The following is a 19,146-nucleotide window of genomic DNA, read 5'->3' on the forward strand; positions in this document are numbered from 1 at the left end:
ATCAGGTTGCTTGGCAAGAAGTCTAGGACCCATAAAAAAGTTTAAGAACTCTCTCTTCTATATTGTACTCATTCTCTACTAATCACTTCATACATTTTCCCAATAACTACCTCCTCAACACAAGAATGGCAGCGCTGTATTATTAGATCTTTAAGATTGTAGGGAAAATAGCATTTTCAATTTCCTGCTGAAGGTTTCCTTTTATGTGGCTCTTTTTTGAATTTGACTGTTTGGAAGGAGTTTCTTCACCATGTTACCATCCCCTAGCTCTGGCCCAAGTTCTCCTTTTGATCAGGAGCCAAGGGAAAGTGTTATTTTGGGAGGTCAGTTTAAGGGGGCTCCAGTTCAGGGGCAAGGCAGAGAGCTGGGGGTGAAGGCTGCCACTGGTGCACAGTCAGAGAAGTGAAATAGTCTTCTATCTCCTCATAGAGCTCACTTTTCATTTTTCCCATTTCCCCTGTCAAAAGCTCCTGCCCAAATCTTTTTCCTTCTTCTCCAGGAAAGCCAGCTGGATTGGGATAGACTCTGTATGAGTCAGTCTGCTAGGGAAATTCTGTCCCCAGCTCACCCGCAGCTCCAATAGATAACAATAAAGTCTTTATTGTTTGATTTGAGGGTTTTTAAAGTTTTATTTTTCAAAATAAACAATATTTACATCTTTATTTCACAACTACAACTCTATAGACTTCTTCCAAAACCTTTAAATATCTCCATGGTAAACATTAGAAATCACAAGATCAGCCCAAACCATGTCTATTGACACTTAGTGGATTTTTTTTTTAACTTTCAAGAACTAACTGTTTGAGGACGGGAATAGGGGAAAAAAACAAAAAACAACAAACCAACAAGAAAAACCAAACTTACACAGAGGTCCATACACGGAGTTAGGAAAGGCAGCAGTGAAACCCAAACTTGGCCCAAAGCCAAGCAAGGAGAATTCAAATGGCTTATACATAAGACCCGCTTTCAAGCAGGGAGGGGTTTGGTTATAAGGAAGAGGAGGGTGCTTCATGTCATGGGCCTAAAGCAGGATAGAGAGGGAGGGCAGTCGGCTGGACGGGCAAAACTGGGAGCTGGGGGAGCAGGGAGGATGAAGGCCCCAAGATACCGACTCCCACGGCCACCCATCTCAGTAGGAGCTGCTGGGAGGTGCTGGGAGGAAGGTGACCGAGGCCCTAGGAAAATGGAGTGACGGGACTGTTGCCAGGTGCTAGACTGGTCTGAGGAAAGGAGGCACCTTGGCTGTTCACCTTCCCAACAGGACCGTGGCACTGCCTGCCTCCCCTTGGCCAGGAGCCCTCGACAAGGGCAACTCCTAAGCATGGAGCGCTAGTGATGGAGGGGAAGAGGCGATGACTTTGGCCGGCCTTCCAGCAGACCCCAGCCCCTGTGGACTCTGCACTTCTGAGAAGTCAGGGGTGGGGACCGGGGGCCCAGTGCGAGGGGGTGTGTGAGCGGTCCCCAGGCTCTTCCTGAATGCCCACCAGGCCCTAGGCCGTCGGTCCGGGAGGCACTTAGTTGGCTTTAGAATTGGCACTTGTAGGGGATACCTGCCGGAGGCAGCTGGCAGAGCCAGCCTCAGACTTAGGCACCGAGGGAGTTATCGACAGGAGAACACGGGCAATGAGTGAGAACCCTTCATGTATTTAAGGCCTTGCCCTGCCATCTCCCCAAAGCAAGAGAGTGGAGCTTGCTCCTCCCCCTGAAGGGAAATGAAAGAAGTGCTCCAGGAGGGAGGAAGGGAGATGGGGGGAGCCGCCGACTGAGCGGACTCTTCCAGCATGGGACATCATCAGGGTTTTCTTACAAGGGAGCCCTAGGCACTTGGGGCTGGAAGGGGCCCCTCTCTGCCCGCCTTTGGCCGGCTCCTTGCTCCTTCTCCCATGGGGTCTGTTTCCTTAACTCCTCTCTAGGGCTAGAGGGGATTTGGACTCTGCTGCGGGACAGAGGCCATGATCAGCCTGCCTGCGTGTTAGCAGCCCAATGAGTCAGGTGGACAGGTTTCCAACAGGGCTCTCCATGGGCGAGCTGGGGTCTCTCGGTTCCTGGGAGTCTTGGGAAGAACTCCTTCACTTGGGGGATTGGTTAGGAAGACATCGGTCCCTCTGATCCTCGGGGAATCACTACCCCCTCTCTTTAGGCCAGTGAGACTGACCCACTCAAAGCCCCAGGTCCCTGCGGGGGTCACCAGCTAAAGGGTGAGGGGAGGAAGTGTTAGCCGGGAGGGAGGAAGGGTGGTTCCGGGATGAAAGAAGCAGGGGGGCTGGGAAGGTGTTACTGCTCCTTCTCCGAGGTCTCTGGAATGAGGGTATGGCAGAAAATATCCCATATCTTGGAGGAGATGCCGAACCCTGGAGAGGGAGAAAAGGGGCAAAGTCAGAAGAACGGAGGAATGTCATTGTAGCTAGAGTTAGCCTTAGAGTCAGGACTCGAATTCAAATTCTACTTCAGACTCTTACTGGGTGACCCTGGGCCATTCACTTCGCACATACCCCCCGCCTCAGTTTCCTTAAATGCAAAATTTACATCTTTATTTTCACAGAGCTCTAATTCTAATTGAACATTTTCTACAATCATGAATATGGGCAACAAACCAGAACTATGTTTGCGATATATCCCTCTGTCACCCAGAGATATTTTCAGAACACATTAAAGATGTTCCAGAAATCCTGAAATATCTAATTCATGCTCATCACTGCTTCATTTATATTCATTGCTGGATATAGTGACAAATCACAAATTAAAAAAAAAATTGATAACTGTATTGAAATAGAATTGTTTTCCTTTGTAATCTTACATATTTTGTTTTATGTACTTAAAACATGATTTTGAAAAAGCAAAACTGTCACAGTTGGCTGAAAATAAATAAAAAGATTAATTAAAAAGATACCAATCCATGATTCTGGGGGCAGCTGGATGGTACAGTAGATAGAGCTGGTATCAGCCCTGCAGTCAGGAGGACTTGAACTCAAATCTGGCCTCAGACACTGACTAGCTGTGTGACTCTGAGAAGTCACTTAACCCTGAGGGCCTCTCCCCACCAAAACCAAATAAAAACATGATTTTGAGGGGGCTATGGGCTTCCCAGACTGCTAACAAGATTACATGGCACAGAAAAGACCTCTTGGATGAGATGGTCTCTTCCAAGGTCCTTTTAGCTCTAGTGCTCTGGAGTAGACTTGGACGGTTCTGCCTCGTTCAGGCCAAAACTATCACCCCAAGATGTTACTGGCCCTCTTGAGGGGCCAACTGCCCAGCTGCTGGGAAAGGGAGACCTGGGGCAGTAGCACTGCCTCACTGCTTCTGTCCTGCTCCCTTCCAGGAGACCCCCTGCCAAGCTGGGGCAGGGAGCTGCTCCCTTCATCTTAGCTCTGCTGCTCAGGACCATAGAGGTCCTGCTCCCCGGCCCAGCCCTCCTACCTGACTTTTGGTGTTCAAAGTGGTGTTTGACATGGTAGGCCTTCATTCTGTACAGGTAGGTGCCCTTGGACGGCGACCCATAATGCAGGTAGTAGTGCATCATGTCATAGGTGATGTAGCCCAGGAGGCCGCCCGTGAAGACGATGCCCGCCAGGGTCTCAGGGAGGAAGATGCGGAGGATGACGTAGGTGGAGAAGATCATCAGGGAAGCAGGCAGAGGGGGGAAGACCAGGCGGGAGCCGTCGTATGGGGACTAGGAACAGAGAGACCCATCAGACGGCCCAGCTGTCCCCAGGCCGGGTCTGGGGGGCCGATGGCTCTAAGCCCACCTCCTGCCAGGCTCCAGACTGGACATCCTGAGCTGGCACCTATACTGGCAACCGCCCAAGGAGGCCGCCTCCTTCCCATGACGGGCTGCAGGCTTAGGACCTCGGGAGGCCAAATCGTCCGCCTCCTTCCTGGGCAGGGATCCCCTTTAAGATACCCCTGACAATGACCATTTAGCTTCTGCTTGGAGACCTCCGGTGATAGGGAACTCAATTCCTCTCCCGGGCATCCCGGGCAACTCCTGGACAGTTCTAATGACCAAGTTTATCTTCCTACTGAGCTAAAATCTGCTTCCTATACAATGATATGATTAGGGCTCCTGGGACCATTCAGTGGTTCATCTGACCTTTCACTCACTTCCCAAGTCAAGATGGGCTGCCGGGTATGGCCCTAAGTGTGGGGATAGCACTTATGGAGAGCAAGGCAAATTTGTTTTCACATTCCCCATCACAGTCTGTGATGAAAGGTGGCCATTAAGTACTTGGGAAGGACAGAAAGTCCTCCCTGCCGGAAGACGTTGCTCCCTGAAATGCCCTTGATCAGAGACATTCCAAGGGAGCCTTTTGGAGACGCACATTGTGACAGAGGTGGAGGGATGTAAATGGGAAGGTGCGCCCTAACAGCTGGCTGCCATGTTCGGTTGGAGTCACTTATGACTCACAGGAACAGAGAGAGAGAGTAGAGCTATGGGGAAATGGGCCTTAGTTGAAAAGGATAGCCTAGAACAGGAGGAGGGCAGACCTGGCCCCAGGGAGCCAAAAGGAAGCTTGAGAACACTAGGTGAGGAGCAGGAAGACGCCAGAGAGGGCTCTTGCCTCCTCCATGATTCTCCCATAGGCTGTGTCTACCCACCAGATGATCTTAACCTTGCTGTGCTGTTCACAGCCTAGCACCTCAGCTGGGTTTTACCTTCTGACAGCCTCAGTTCAGGTCAGGAGGACTTCCAGAATTCCCATGGCTTTCTCCTTCACCCCATCCCCTACCTCCTTCACAAGGAAGCCTTTGGTGCTCATGATGGAGGCAGCTGGGGCTGGGGATCCTGTGCCCAATCCTTTCTGTGAAGATTTCTCCTATTGGAGGGGAAGGGAAGGGACCGCCTGCCCCAGCCTCTCCCTAGGACCCCTCACCTTGTGGTGCTGGCCATGGATGAGGAAGTGGAGCATGATGAGGTAAGAGTTGCTAGCAGGTGGCTTCATGTGGAATAGGAAGCGGTGGAGAACGTATTCTACGGCAGTCCACAACAACAGCCCAAAACAAAAGAAAAATGGGAATACGTACTTGGACATAGGGATGGCGTACTCTGTATGGAGAAAGAAGGCGGTAAGCTGGGTCAAGGTAACGGATGCACAGAACCCATGTGCTGGACCAACTATCACAGCACCCCCGGGGCAAGAGACCTGGACGCTCATCTCATCCCTCACTATCTGAAGAGGAGCCTCTAGTATCTCTAGAAGTGGCCACCTGGCCTTCACTGAAGAGTGATGGGGCATCCACCACCTCCTGAGGCACCTCCATTTCTGGCCGACTCTAATTGTTGGGAAAATTTCACTTAAAAGTGGAAATCGGTCTCGTTGCCACTTCCACTCCCAGTCTCGCCAATTCCAACATCCAAGCCAGTTCTTTTCTTTGGAGCCAAACAGAGCAAGTTGAATCTCACCCCCTTGGATCATCACTGGGGCTTGGGGAGTGGATATAGGAAAGGTTCAAAGCCCTCACTGGAGTCTGGACACTTCTGATTCAAGCATTAGTTACTGCTTTTAGCTGTGGGACACTTGGCAGGTCACTAAACCTCAGCTTACTCATAAAAGTATTTTGTCAACACTTCCATTAGGAAAACGAAAGCTAAACTGGACCTTGAGACCTGGCCCTCTGGGAGGAGACTGAACTTTTTGATCAGGCTGGATGAGAGGATGCTGCTTCTCACAAATTCCTTTGTGTTTATGTGTATCTACTAGCTCTAGAACATGTGATTTTCAGCTGATTTTAGACAGGCCTGGAAAGATTTACATCAACTGATGCTGAGCAAAACAAGCAGAAGTGGGAATACATCGTACACGAGAACAGCAAGATTGTGCAATGATAAACTAGTAAAGGCTTGGTTCTTAGTGGTTAGTGATCCAAAGCAATCCCAAAAGACTTTGGACAGAAAATGCCATCTGCAACCAGAGAAAGAACTAAGGAGACTAAATGTAAATCAACCCATGCTATGTGGACTTCTTCTTCTTCTTCTTCTTCTTTTTTTTTTAATCTCTCCCATGGTTTTTCCTGTTTGCTCTGATTTTTCTCTCCCACCATAATTCATAAAGCAAGCTGTATTAAAAATAAACTTAAAAAAAAGAACTTGTGGTTTCCCTAGTAGAGTGTAAGCTCCCTGAAATCGGAGATAGCTTGATTTTTGACTTTGTGACCTCAGGCATGCTGGAGGAACTTTCTGAATGCTTACTGATTGATCCTCCACATATTGATTACAAATGAGGTACACTGGAAATATCAGAACTAAAGCAGTTCTTGCCCACCAACAGCTTCTGTTCTCCTGGCACACAGCAGGGATGCAGACAAGCCCAAGAGCTGATTTGGGCCGGAGATAACAAGAGAGTTTCATAGAGGGAGCTGCCCCCAGCTGAGGCTCCCTTACTCCTCAGACAAATCTTCCTTCTGAAAGGCAGGACATCACAGTCAGGGTGGTGGGAGCCTAAACAGATGCCCACATTCCAGGGAGGAAGAAGCTGGATGGCCAATGTGGGAGCGTGTTTTAATTTGATTACACAGGCTTGTTATAAGTTGAAAGAGGTTCAATGGAAAACAACAACAAAAGTGAGGTGAGCACAGATATGTGGGAGTTTACATCCTTGCAGGCCTCCATGAATGAAAGGGTTCGAATCCCGGTAGTCTGGCTTTGTTTTGCTAGGTTCACCTTTCATCAGGGCCTTTAATGCAAAGCCCTAGCCTTCTGGGTGAGCCTTTCATAAGCCATAAAGTCATCTGAGGCCTGAGGCCAAAAAAGTGTCTCCACTGTGGTCCCCGCCACTTAGGGAAGCCTGTTCCTATAGGTCAGGAATCTGCCCACCCCCTCACCCCAGCATCACCCCCTGCCCGCCCCCTGCCTTGGAGCTGGTACTGAGTGGCACCTTCAGAACTGAGGGAAGGGATGCCAGCCAAAGCTTCAGTTTCTCTTCCCTGCCCTCCCCCTGCCCCTCCTCCTCCAGCCAGTCTCCAAGCAGCCCCACCACTGTCTGCCATTGTTCAGGGAGTCCAAGGCAGACAGTGGGCAATTCAGCCAGCAGAATTTCTGAGCAACAAGCCCTGCCCTGTCCAGGAGCTATTCAGCGTGGGTCGGGAGTAGTGGCCCCGGCTGCCGGGCTGTGGGGCTCACAGGCTTGTTAACCCTTGCCGACTCAGCCTTGCGCTTGCCCTTCCTCCCGTTCGCTTGCTATCTCGCAGCTGTGAACGAGGTATGGGGACGGACAGCCCCTCCTGGACCAGTCCCGTCCCCTCCCCCCAAGCCTTGCCTTCTCTAATGACATCCTCTCGATTGCTTCTTCTCCACAATGTGTCTCACCTTGCTCCCCCCCATCCCATGCACTCAGTTGCCTTTTGGGTATTCCTCAACTCTGTATAGAGCAGGAACTTGATAAACTTAATAAACTCCTTCCCTTGGCACACCTGGCAGAGTCTTGGGCACAAAACTGCTTAGGAGAGAATCCTCAATTTTCCCCAGTGGAAAGGATGAAGTTCGGAAGAAGAAAGAAGAGCCCAGAATTAAAAGATGGGTCATGGCTATTCTTGCCAATTTATGGATTCAGGCTTCCTTCTTTTGTTTCCCCTCCCTCCCAGGATCCTTATGTCCACTGCTACCTCCCAGTCTGAGCCTCTTGCCCAAAGGAAGCTCCCAAACTGGGACAGGGTATGGGAAAGTACTAGAAGACTCAGACAAACAGAGGCTACTAGATTCAGTTCTTTGCTTTTGGAGCCGGTGATGAGGTCCTGGGTTACTAGGTGGGGTTGGCAGGGAGAGCCTGAGGTACTGATAAAATTACTCCCTGAGGCAAGCAGCGAAAGGCCCTGATGGGGTTCAGTTTACCCTCCTATGGAAGGGGATCAGCCTCCTTCCTATAGAGGTTGTGGGCAGCCCCACCTGCTATGTCCAGTCAGAAATTCAAGTTATGTCAAATCCCTGAGGTCAAATTTCCCCTAGAAATCCGTCCATGGCTCATGCCATCTTTGTTGAAGCCTTTTGGGTTAAGCCTGCCATGATGTTCTACCTGGTGACGTTTTTCCCTCAACTTTCTCCTTCTTACTGCTAAACTCCTCTATGGATTTAGCCTGTCAGTTAAGAACTCCCACTTCAGGGAGTATAGACCCTTTCTCCTGGTTAATAATGCGTTCCACTAGGGAACTTGTCTTTTCCCATTGTTAAATGTAAAAACCACTTTGGTATCTAGCTTTATGTGCTGCCAACTCTATTTCATACTTACCATTCCTGGTGTCTATTGTATCCCTTTATTTTTTCAGTAACTTCTTCTTCTAAATAAACCTACCTTTTGCCAGAGAGAATGGTCATTGTGAATTCTTCACATGACGAACCCCAACATTTGGTGCTGAACCCCAGACATATCATTTGGAACTAGGAATGGTTACTCTGAATACATCAACAACATAGAGCATCAAGTACTATCTTTTTAATGAAAGCTTCCTTGACCCCTCCAGCTGCCCAGACCACCTTGGGTTTGTTTTATGTATTTTTTGAACATGCTGATTTATGTACAATCTCCCATTAGAATATAAGCTTCTCAAAGCCAGAGCTGTTTGGCACAGTGCATGGCACACCATCAGTACTTAATAGATGCTTGTTGAATGACTGATTGGTGTCTAATGAAGTATCTTTTATGTCATCATATCCCAATTCCCAGAGCTTGCTCTAGACTAGATATTCTGTCTTGAAGAGTAAGTTTCTTCCTCCTTGCTTAACCTAGTCTGTATAATCCCTCTATTATTTTTTTTTTCCCTAAGGATTCCCTTGTTTAACCAATACTAGCTTTTTGGGGGGGAGAAACTACAGCCAAATCCTTCTGTCTTGGGCTTTTCTGCTGACAACCATTGGGATGAACACTCAGGGATGTTTTCTCCAAAATGGGCAAGAGAAACTGGATAGGAAAAATCAGATGGCCTCCCTCCCAATGTAGTGATAGGCAAATGAGCTTCCTGAGGATCTGGTACCTGTGGTGAATGATGAGAAGAGCCGGACGTTGTCTCTAGTGAGGGATCTAAAGTAGAACCAGGTGAGGTACATCACCAAAGGGGACCATACAGCGAGAACGATATACCTGTAGGAGGGCCACAGAGGAGAGAAAAAAAGAGAGGGTCCCAAAAGGGGACTTGTGAGGAGGAGGGTCTGGCTTCCTCAGAGATGTATCAAAATGATCCACAGTCAGATCATTTGGCCATCTGATCATGTGGCCATCTGATGACAGATAGAAGCTTGTGCCTCAGGGCTCGGAGGCCTAAGCTAAGAGCATTGATGTTGACTTTTTGCAGCAGTGGGGGACAGTGGATGGAGAGATTGTTCCAAGGGGAACTAAAGCCTGAAGGGGAGAAGGAGGGTGGCCAGAACATACCCGTCCTCACTTCAGGAGACACTCCTGACATCATGCTGAGCAGTTACCCTCTCGATGTGCAAAAACATTTCTAGCCCCAGGGTTACGACCCAGTTTATGAGGTGTGGCCTTGTATAGGGCCCAGGAGGAATCCTGATTACCCAGTTTTTCTGAGAATGATATAGTTCAAAGCTCCATGAGGGAAGGAGATTTTCCCTGAGCTTTGTCAGCCTGTCCAGTTCCCTGTTCCTGCCAGCACCAAGGACATTGTTCTTTATACAGCAAGTGCTTAATAAATGTTTGTAGCTGGAAACCTAGAGATATCTCAGAGAAGTACTGAATGACTGTCTCCACTTGCATATGGGGATTCAGTCAATTAGACCCTGGACTTGAGGACACAGAGGCAGAAGTGAGGTGGATCTTGGGATATTGAGGGAATTCTGGCTTCAAGAAGTACACTCTAAGAGGCTCAATTCTGCACAGAAATCTGACCTTAGTTTGCCTGCTTTAGAGAGAGTGTAGAAAGGCCTCAGCTATGAAGAGGGACCTGAACAGAAAAGCAGATTTGCTTAGGCAAATACTAGAATCTGACTCTCTGATCATTAATTCTAGGATCGCCTTTGCTTCTGTTCACAAACCACAGATTAAGAACTGGAAGGAATCTTAGGGGTTATCCAGCCCTTCCTCTAATTTTACAGATGAGGAAACTGAGAGACTGAGAGGGTCACAGATAATATGGGGCAGAGCTGAGCTCTGAATCCAGAGTCTCAGACTCCAAATCCGCTCTCCTTTCCCATTGAACCCCTGGCATTTTAAAATATGATTAAGATGAAAATTTTCATGGGTGTAGAAGACAGACATCCCTACACACAGATCACTCATTTTTCCCAAGCTGACCTTGGGGCAATAACCCCGGCGAAAAGTCCTCCAGCTTTAAGGAGCACCAGATCCTTCCACAAAGACTGAGTCCTCTCCTGCCCTTCTTGTCAATAATTGCTTAATGTTACATAGGGATGACATCAACTTCTAGAGACCCAGGGCAGGACTCACCAAGAAGTCTTAGTGCAGGCCTCTAGGAAATCTGAGTGGAAGAGACGGAGGGGTCTATCCACAGGTTGGTGCACCCATTCATCATACTTTTCTCCCAAGTGGCCTACCTGCCACAGCAAGGGTTTTTGCCAGTCGACCAGGTCCTTCAACAAAGAAGATACAGTGAATGGGTCAGCAGAGCAATTCAGGGCACCATCAGCACTCTGGGCCACAAATTACACTGATTTCTCTTGCCATAATACAGACTCTCTTCTGGCTGTCAAACTGGAATGGTCAATCACATTCACCCAACTATCCATCCATTCATCATCCATCTATCTATCATCTATCCAAGAGTTTACTAAATATTTATGTTCATTCATTCATTCATTCAACAAACAGTTATTAAGGCATTGTTATTCAAGGCAAAAAATTGGAAACTGAGGAGATGCTCATTAATTGGCTGAATATATTGTGGTATGTAATTGTTATGGAATATTATTGTACTACGGGAAATGATGAGCAGGATGCTCTCAGAAAAAAACCTGGTAAGTCCTATGTTCTATGTGCTACCAGATACAAAGACAGATATAACAGTCCCTGACTTTGCTGAGCTTACAATCCATTTGAAGGACAATACAACACTTGTGTGGAGAATAACATAAGCTAGGAAATGAGGGGACAAAGAAGTAATCTAAAATGATCTAAACAAATTTACAGAGGGAGAGAATGCTGTCTCCTAGAGTAGTGGGGTCAAACTCTAATAGAAATCTCATCCCTGCCAGTCTCATACGACTTAGAATACTCAAATTAACATTATTTATATCATTTTGTATTTTTATTTTGTTTCAAATTTTGCAACAAATTTTTTTTTTCACTTGTTAAATATTTTCCAATTAGATTTTAATATTATTTCCTCAGGCTAGGAGAATGGCACTGTGTCCTAGAGGATTTGGGAAGAGTTTCAAGAAATTAGGAAGCTGAAATTGAGCGTTGAAGAGAAGGTTTAGAAAAGAGAAGTTAAGATTTGAAGAGAAAATTAAGAAGTCATATATTTCAGGTTATGACAATAGGAGACTGAATATTGAATTTAGTGTCCAGCTACTTGTTCGGTCTGGTTGGACTCAAATGCTTGAAGAGAAATAATGGAAAATAAAGTAAAAAAAGTAGGTTGGAGCCAAACTGGGCAGAATCTGACATGCCAAGCTAAGGAGTTGGGACTTTGGCCTACTACCATGCTGGGTACAATAGGACGCACAGAAAATAAATCAGTGATCATCCTACATTCCCAGAGTTTATAATTCAGATAGAAAGATAAAGCAGAGATAGGTAAGCTGGCTTATCATATGTTATATTCTAGTATTATTCCCTTGAATGATACAGATAAGGAATTTTTGTAGGAGAGTTGGGTTTTGAAATACTGCATATACTCTTATATGTAATTACTGTTGGAATTGATTTTGCTTATTATTATTATTTTAACAAAGGAAGTCTAACAATGGCATAGGAGGCCTTATCCAGAAATAATTATGATATGAAAATAAAAAGCATCAATATACTATTTTAAAAATTAGAGATTACAATAAACCATTAAAGATGAACGATAGAGGCCCTGAGTACTAGAAGTGTACAGAGAAGGGGAAGATCAACAGGAGTTTGGTTGAAGAGGGGTGAAGAGGCCAGGGGAGACATTCTGAGAGAAGAACAGCAAAAGAAAAGACCTAGAATTGGGAAAGATGAAACTATCAAATAGACCAGACTGAGTAGAGCAGAAGGCTGCTAATCCTATTAAGAAACTGTAGGAGATGAGTTTGGATAGTAAGGATGAGGTTATATCCCAACTGATAAGGATCAAAAGATATGATCTATCTCTTCAATAATCTTGTCTGTCTGTCTCCCTCCCTCTCTCTCTTCCCTCAACCTCATTAGAATGAAAAGATCATTAATAACCTTTTCCCCACACGTACCTTATCTGAAATAAATACAATCCAATCACATCACAGGGACTTTTCCCAAGCATCCTTATCTGAGATTGTCCAAAGGTATGCAATCTGAAATCTGAAATTATCCAATGTTTTTGCTCTGCTCAGTTCTCTTGTTTTTTTCCTTCTCCTTCCCTCACTTTGGTGGGTTACTTGTCTTGCTTAAGGAGGAAGCCCATGGGATGCATCATCCCTTATCCTAAGTAAATGCCCATGTTTAATTTGGAGATGGTCTGAGCCTAATTTCTTTCAGAGATGACACCATAGCCCACACCCTGGTACCCCAAGATCTTTGGTATAACCCAACAACAGGAATCAGGGTTAGGAGGAATCTTGAGTATTCCTAAAAAAGTTAGAGGCATAAAAAATTGAGCTACCTCTAGCCAGCTCTGCTTTGCAAAGCATCCCTGGATCTTCTGAGAGCCACTTAAAATCATGGAGTTGTAGTAGAGAAAGAATCTCAACCATATGGGAGAGAAACTCTAACAAGACCATGTGGTTAGTGGCTTCAGTGGAGTGCTACAAGGTGAACAACTCAGATATTATATCCCTGCAGGATAGTTAATAAAGTAACACACTGCCTTTTTGTAAGCTTAAGGAAAGCAGCTTTGACACTAGTTTGCACTGGTTACATTGAGACCTAACATGAAAAACGTCAAGTGTAACAGGGTACACAGAAAGTATCCCATATAGTATATACATAATTCTGACATACGGGGTCACTCATCTGTGATACTGTGATTTCTTTCTTAGGGCTTTGTTTTATTGATGCACAGGACTCAAAATCGATGATACTCATTCTGGATTTAAATCGCCCCCTCTATTTCCAAGTTTGTAATCAATTTTTATTTTTGGGAGATTTTGCTTTTTTTCCCCTGGAATTAATTTTTTTCTTTTTGGTTCTAAATTTGAATTTTTTCTTACATATCTACAGGAAATTATTTAATTCTACTTCAAGCTTTGATTTGAATTTTTTCCCCCTTTTATGATACTTATCAGAAGGCAGCTAGGTAGCACAGTGAATAGTGTGCTGGGCCTAGAGTCAGGAAAATTCATTGGGTACAAATCTGGATTCCTAGCTGCATGATCCTGAGCAAGTCACTTCACCCTATTTACCTTAATTCCCTTATCTGTGAAATGAAATGGAGAAGGAAATGGCAGAGCATTTCGATATCTTTGCCAAAGAAACCTCATATGTAGTCACAAAGAATGAGATAGGACTGCAAAAAAAATTACAACAAAATATTGTACTTCATTGGATTCCAGGTGTGTTGTGCTTATGAATGTTATTGACAACTAATACTTTATACCTGAAATACTGCTTTGCTAAAAATGAACTCAGTTTTTAGTTGTGTGCTGCTAATAATATCATTGCTTATTTTCTCATGGGATTGACTTCCTGAATATTGCTGCCTTTCACATCGAAACTGTTGATACACACCGTGGAGTTACCATTGTTTTCATCTGCATAATTAAATTTTGAGCAAAATAGAGGCCAAAATTTTAGAAAAATGCTGTGAATTAATGGAAAGAAAAATATCAAAAGGTCTTTTAATCCTTGGAGTAGATTCTGGGTGTAAAAATAAAGACATTAATAAAACTCTAAATTAACTTATAACAGGTTTGGAGAGAACTATGTGTCATCAATGAGTTCAGATTAGGAACTCCTTCCTTCTCAGGCTGTTTCTTTCTTTCTTTTTAAAATAATAACTTTTTATTTTCAAAATATATACAAAAATAGTTCTCAATATTCACCCTTGCAAAACCTTGTGTTCCAAATTTTTTCTCCCTCACTCCCCCCTCCCCCCAACTCCCTCCCCTAGCGGCAAAGTAATCCAATATATGTTAAACATGTACAATTCTTCTATACATATTTTCACAATTACCAGGCTGCACAAGAAAAATCAGATCAAAAAGGGAAAAAAAAGAGAAAGAAAACAAAAAGCAAGCAAACAACAACAAAAAAGGTGAAAATACTATGTTATGATCCATATAGTCCTTTTTCTGGATGCAAATGGCTCTCTCCACCACAAATTTATTAAAATAGGCCTGAATTACCTCATTGTTGAAAAGAGGCACAGCCCTGATCATTGCATAATCTTGTTCTTGCTGTGTACAATGATCTCCTGGTCCTGCTCATTTCACTCAGAATCACTTCATGTAAGTCTTTCCAGACCTTTCTGAAATATATCCTACAAATTATTTCTTTAGAACAATAATGTTCCATTACATTCATATACCATAATTTATTCAGCCATTCTCCAATTGATGGGCATCTACTCAGTTTCCAGTTCCTTGCCACTACAAAAAAGGCTGCCACAAACATTTTTGCACATGTGGGTCCCTTTCCCTCTTTTATGATCTCTTTGGGGTAGAGACTGCTGGAGCAAAAGGGTATACACAGTTTGATAGCCCTTTGGACAGAGTTCCAAATTGGTCTCCAGAATGGTTGGATAAGTTCACAATTCCACCAACAATATATTAGTGTCCCAGTTTTCCCGCATTCCCTCCAACATTTATCATTATCTTTTCCTGTCATCTTAGTCTCAGGCTGTTTCTTATAAACGATTATTGATTATTCAAAAAATCTCTGATATAGTAATGGTACTTGGAAATGGATCACTATGCATCTATCTGAAGAAGAGACACTCATGAAAAAAGAACATATTAGTGATATAGATATCTATATCACTAATAGGCAAGGGAATATCTACCTGTGGACAAACTAAAAAACACAATTAAGTAGGGGGAAAAGATGATCCTTCTACAGATACATAGTCTTACAAATTATCACATTACAGGGAAATTAATCATTGTCCAAATCAGGACTCTTCTCAGGAAAGGAGCCCATAGGCTCTGGGGAAATACTCTGTTTAAATTTGGGCAGGTCATGGTACTAAAAGACTTCTAGAATTGACAAGGTCTGAGCCACACAAAGTAGGTAGGATTAAATATCCATTTCTCTGCTTGGCATCTACACTTAACCTGGACAACCCAGCTCCAACTTACCTTCTTATACACGTCTTCCCTTCCCCCATACTAACCCTGGTCTTTTTGCGGGTCCTCCCCCAATACTCTCCTATATCTTTGTGTCCTTGCTCTAGCTGTACCTCCTGCCTGGAATATACTCCCTCCTCGCTTTCACCACCACCACCCATCCACCCACCCACAACCACTGACAGACGGCTAAGCCTTAGAACCCTGGGAATAACAGACTCTGAGACACCGCCACCCCCTACCCTTGTCTGCTTCCTGCCAATCCACCATGGACCTCATCAAAGGAAATAACACATGTGGGAATCGAAGCTGGCAACTGGCATCTCAGGTACTACAACTCTTATCTTCTCAGCAACTGCTGAAAACCCAGAGGAGAATTTTCTCACCAATGAAGTCCTGGGCATCATCAAATCATTCAATATCATAAATGTTTTTATCAATGGCACTAAAAAAGATGAATTACAGTTTGCTTCCTGGCTGCACCCCAAAGATCACTACCCTTTTCCATGGGACTAGTAACTGAAATTGCCAGAGACGTTTCTCTCTGTTAGAATGTAAGCTCTTTCAGGGCACGGACTGTCTTGATTTTCTCTTCGTATCCTCAGCATTTATCATAGAACTTGATACATAGTAATACCTAAGAAATTCTTATTAATTTATATAATTATTATGTAATTATATAATTACTATTATGTATTATTATATATTATAAATGATATAAAATAATAAAATATGATATATAAGTATATAACATATAATTATATAATATTAATTAATAAGAAATTAATGAAAATTTACTCATTCATTCCAAAGCCACACAATAACTTAGTTTCAGAGACAAGCTTGGAATCCTCTTCTGACTCCTAATTGAAAGTCCCATTTTGCTTCTTTACTTTTTACTTTTATCTCCTAGTTTAGTATGGATTAATTGGTCTGATCCATTGCCATATGATTTCTAGTAGGCTAAATCCAAGTGAACAAATTTTAGTTGTGGGAGTGGGGTAGAAAGAAAAGAGAAATAAAGACACCTGGGATTAAAATTAATTCAACTGATATAATTGGTTCAGCAGAGTTGCAGAATCTAAGATAGATTTACATAAATCATAAGTATTCTTATGTATAACCAACAAAATTCATTTAAAAAAATTGGAAAAAGAAATCCCATTCAAAATAATCATAGAAATTATAAAATACTGGGGAGTGTATCTTTTAAGATTCACCCAGGACCTATATGAATTTAACTGTGAAACATTCTTTGTAAAAATACAAGACCTAGATAATTGGGGAAGAGATTTTTCATGGAAAGGTCAAGCCAAAATAATAAAAATGATAATATTATCTAAATTAGTGCACTTAGTGCTGTACCAATCAAACTTTCAGAAGTATTTTATAGAACTAGAAAAAAAATAACAATTCATGTAGACAAACAAAACTTCAAGAATGTTAAGGATAATAATGAATAAAGTGGGAAGGAAAGGAGATAGATCTATACCAAATTAACCAAGCAATAATCATTAAAATGATTTGGTACTGGTTAAAAAAAGAGAGACAGATTGTGAAGAGATTAGGTGTGATGACCACTTTGTGGAGGTGAAAGGGGATGGCGATAGGACTGTGAGCAGCTGACATGAACCTGGCCAGCAGTCTCTCTGCCTCTCTCTCTGCCCCTCTCTCTCCACCCACAAAAGTTGTCTCTATGTCATTTCCTATACAAGACATCAGAACTTATACAAAGAGTGGGCAGGGGCCATTCTTTCTCCAAGCATATATTAATAGAGTATGGTCCAATTATTATTTAGCCTCAAGTGCTTGGGACCTCAGTGCATCAACTCGAGCTTCAGCCCATTACAATTAGGAACATATATAGAGAAACATATATAGTAGCTTAGTGTTTAATAAGCCCAAGGACCATAGTTGGGGGAAGCACCCATTGTTTGACAAATTTTTTTCCAGAGAAAACTAGATGGCAGTCTGGCAGAAATTAAGTATAGACCAATATCTTGCACCACATACCAAGGTAAGTTCCAAATGGATATGTGACTTAGATTTTAAAAGTCTTGTTACAGAGAAATTAAAATAAAGACATTACATTTCAAATACATGGATAGGAGAAGAGTTCATGACTAAACAAAATCAATAGTGTTTCCAGAAATTAGATACTGAAAAACAATTTGCTCCTCATGACAGAGAAATATGAGGGGGAATATGATGACAGAATGAAGTAACTGTTTATTTGTTTGTCTAATTGGCTTACTGTATCATAACAGGGGAGGTTCCTGTGGTGTAAAAACAATAGACACCCATAAATCACAGTTTAAAACAAAACAGACTTGTTTAACTTCACAATCTTTCCTAGGGCTGGCTGTGTCCCAAGACCTTTCCATTAAAGCTTTCATCTTTTTCAGGCTGAGGCTACATCTCCAGGTGCCTTCCTATTCAGTGAATTGAGAGTCCACATAAGCTTACATGTACAGAGACAGACCTCTAGTTCTTTTCAAGGGAGTGGGAAGGGGAAGGAGGGCAAGACACTGGGGGTTGGCTCCCCAGACTCCTCGAGAAAATTCATCCACAGAATTCATCTCAGCCCGCTCAGGGAATTAAGATTCCAGGTAAAGCCAGGTAGGCAACATGAGACAATGCCTGTTGAAAGAGGAAGAACTGCTAAAGAAAGTTCCTCCCTCCAGTTTTCCAGGTGACACTCCCCTTGGCATTAGAAAGCTGCCCAGGCAGCCTTGTGAGCATCAGGTCAGACGTGGAAGTGGTGTCCTTTTGCAGGGCAAAGAGACCTATACATGTGGACTGGGCAAGATGCCAGGGAAACAGAGCCAGTCAGTAGTGTTCTCCCCGTGCCCCTTCTCTAAGCAGCCCCATCGCCTTCTGCTATTCCCTGTCTCTGCTCCTCAGCCATCTTCCTCATAGCTTCCAAGGGCTCTGGGGCTCTGGCTACGAAGGGGAGAGGAGAGGAAAGGAGGACAGAGGGAGCTATGTCAAGAATGTGGCGCCCAATAGAAGTTAGGGCACTGGGGGAAAGGGCCACTGAGAGTGGGCAGGACAGTAACAACAGTCACCAGCTGGAAGGGCATTGTTGGAAAGCCATGGGCGGGGGGGGGAGGCAACAGTCAGAGAAAAGGAGAAAGGCAGGACCCAGAGACTCCCAACCTGCAGGTTCTCTCTCTCACTCAGCTACCATTTTCCTCGTTCCCATGCACCTTTGGTATCATCAAACAAGAAACCTTCCCAAGCCACCAAAGATTTGTGTACAAAGCAGCCATCATGTCATCTCTAGCCTGGGAGACACAGGAAGGAGACCCTTGACAGCTAGTGCTACTGCAGAATGAGTCAGAGATTGCCAGAGCTACCTGTTCTAGTGAACTCAAATCTGAAATATGGGAAATATCCAGTCTTCTGGATACAGGAGGAAGGCTAGAAAAGAGAGGAAGAAGTGTAGGAAAGAAAAAAAGTGAGTTGGAGGAGATATCATGCCAGGGGTACCCTATCTCCTCCAACTCACTCTACTTCTAGCGAAGGACTTCTAGGAAATCAGATTTCAAAAGTAGCTTAGGCTCTGACTATGGGTAATTTTCAGTTCAGATTCACAGCTCTCTGCCCCTGTTCCACCCCTGGCTCACCTTACTTGGACTGCATTCTGTTGGTCAGATTTGTGGCAGCCAGGTAAAAGGCTCAGACAGAAGGGGAAGGCAATGTTGGGTGAGGAGGATGAAGGGATAGAATGAGGAAAATCACATCTCTACCTAGCCTAAGGGTCCCTTGGGTCTTCTACTTGGTCCTTTCATACG

General features: G+C 44.1%; 1 protein-coding gene across 1 annotated transcript in view; it reads right to left on the reverse strand.

The window, feature by feature from the left end:
- Positions 1 to 584: 584 nt before the first annotated feature.
- The window catches only part of FA2H (fatty acid 2-hydroxylase), a 78,684-nt gene continuing 60,122 nt past the window's right edge, over positions 585 to 19,146 (reverse strand). The window contains exons 3-7 of the mRNA XM_031949995.1: positions 10,392 to 10,534; positions 8,965 to 9,071; positions 4,875 to 5,047; positions 3,421 to 3,673; positions 585 to 2,351 (exon numbers count right to left, since the gene is read on the reverse strand). Of these exons, the coding sequence (XP_031805855.1) occupies positions 2,275 to 2,351; positions 3,421 to 3,673; positions 4,875 to 5,047; positions 8,965 to 9,071; positions 10,392 to 10,534 (753 nt within the window). The 3' untranslated portion in view covers positions 585 to 2,274. The remainder of the gene's footprint in view (positions 2,352 to 3,420; positions 3,674 to 4,874; positions 5,048 to 8,964; positions 9,072 to 10,391; positions 10,535 to 19,146) is intronic.

This window comes from Sarcophilus harrisii, chromosome 2 (genome assembly GCF_902635505.1).
Source record: "Sarcophilus harrisii chromosome 2, mSarHar1.11, whole genome shotgun sequence".
Taxonomy (NCBI): domain Eukaryota; kingdom Metazoa; phylum Chordata; class Mammalia; order Dasyuromorphia; family Dasyuridae; genus Sarcophilus; species Sarcophilus harrisii.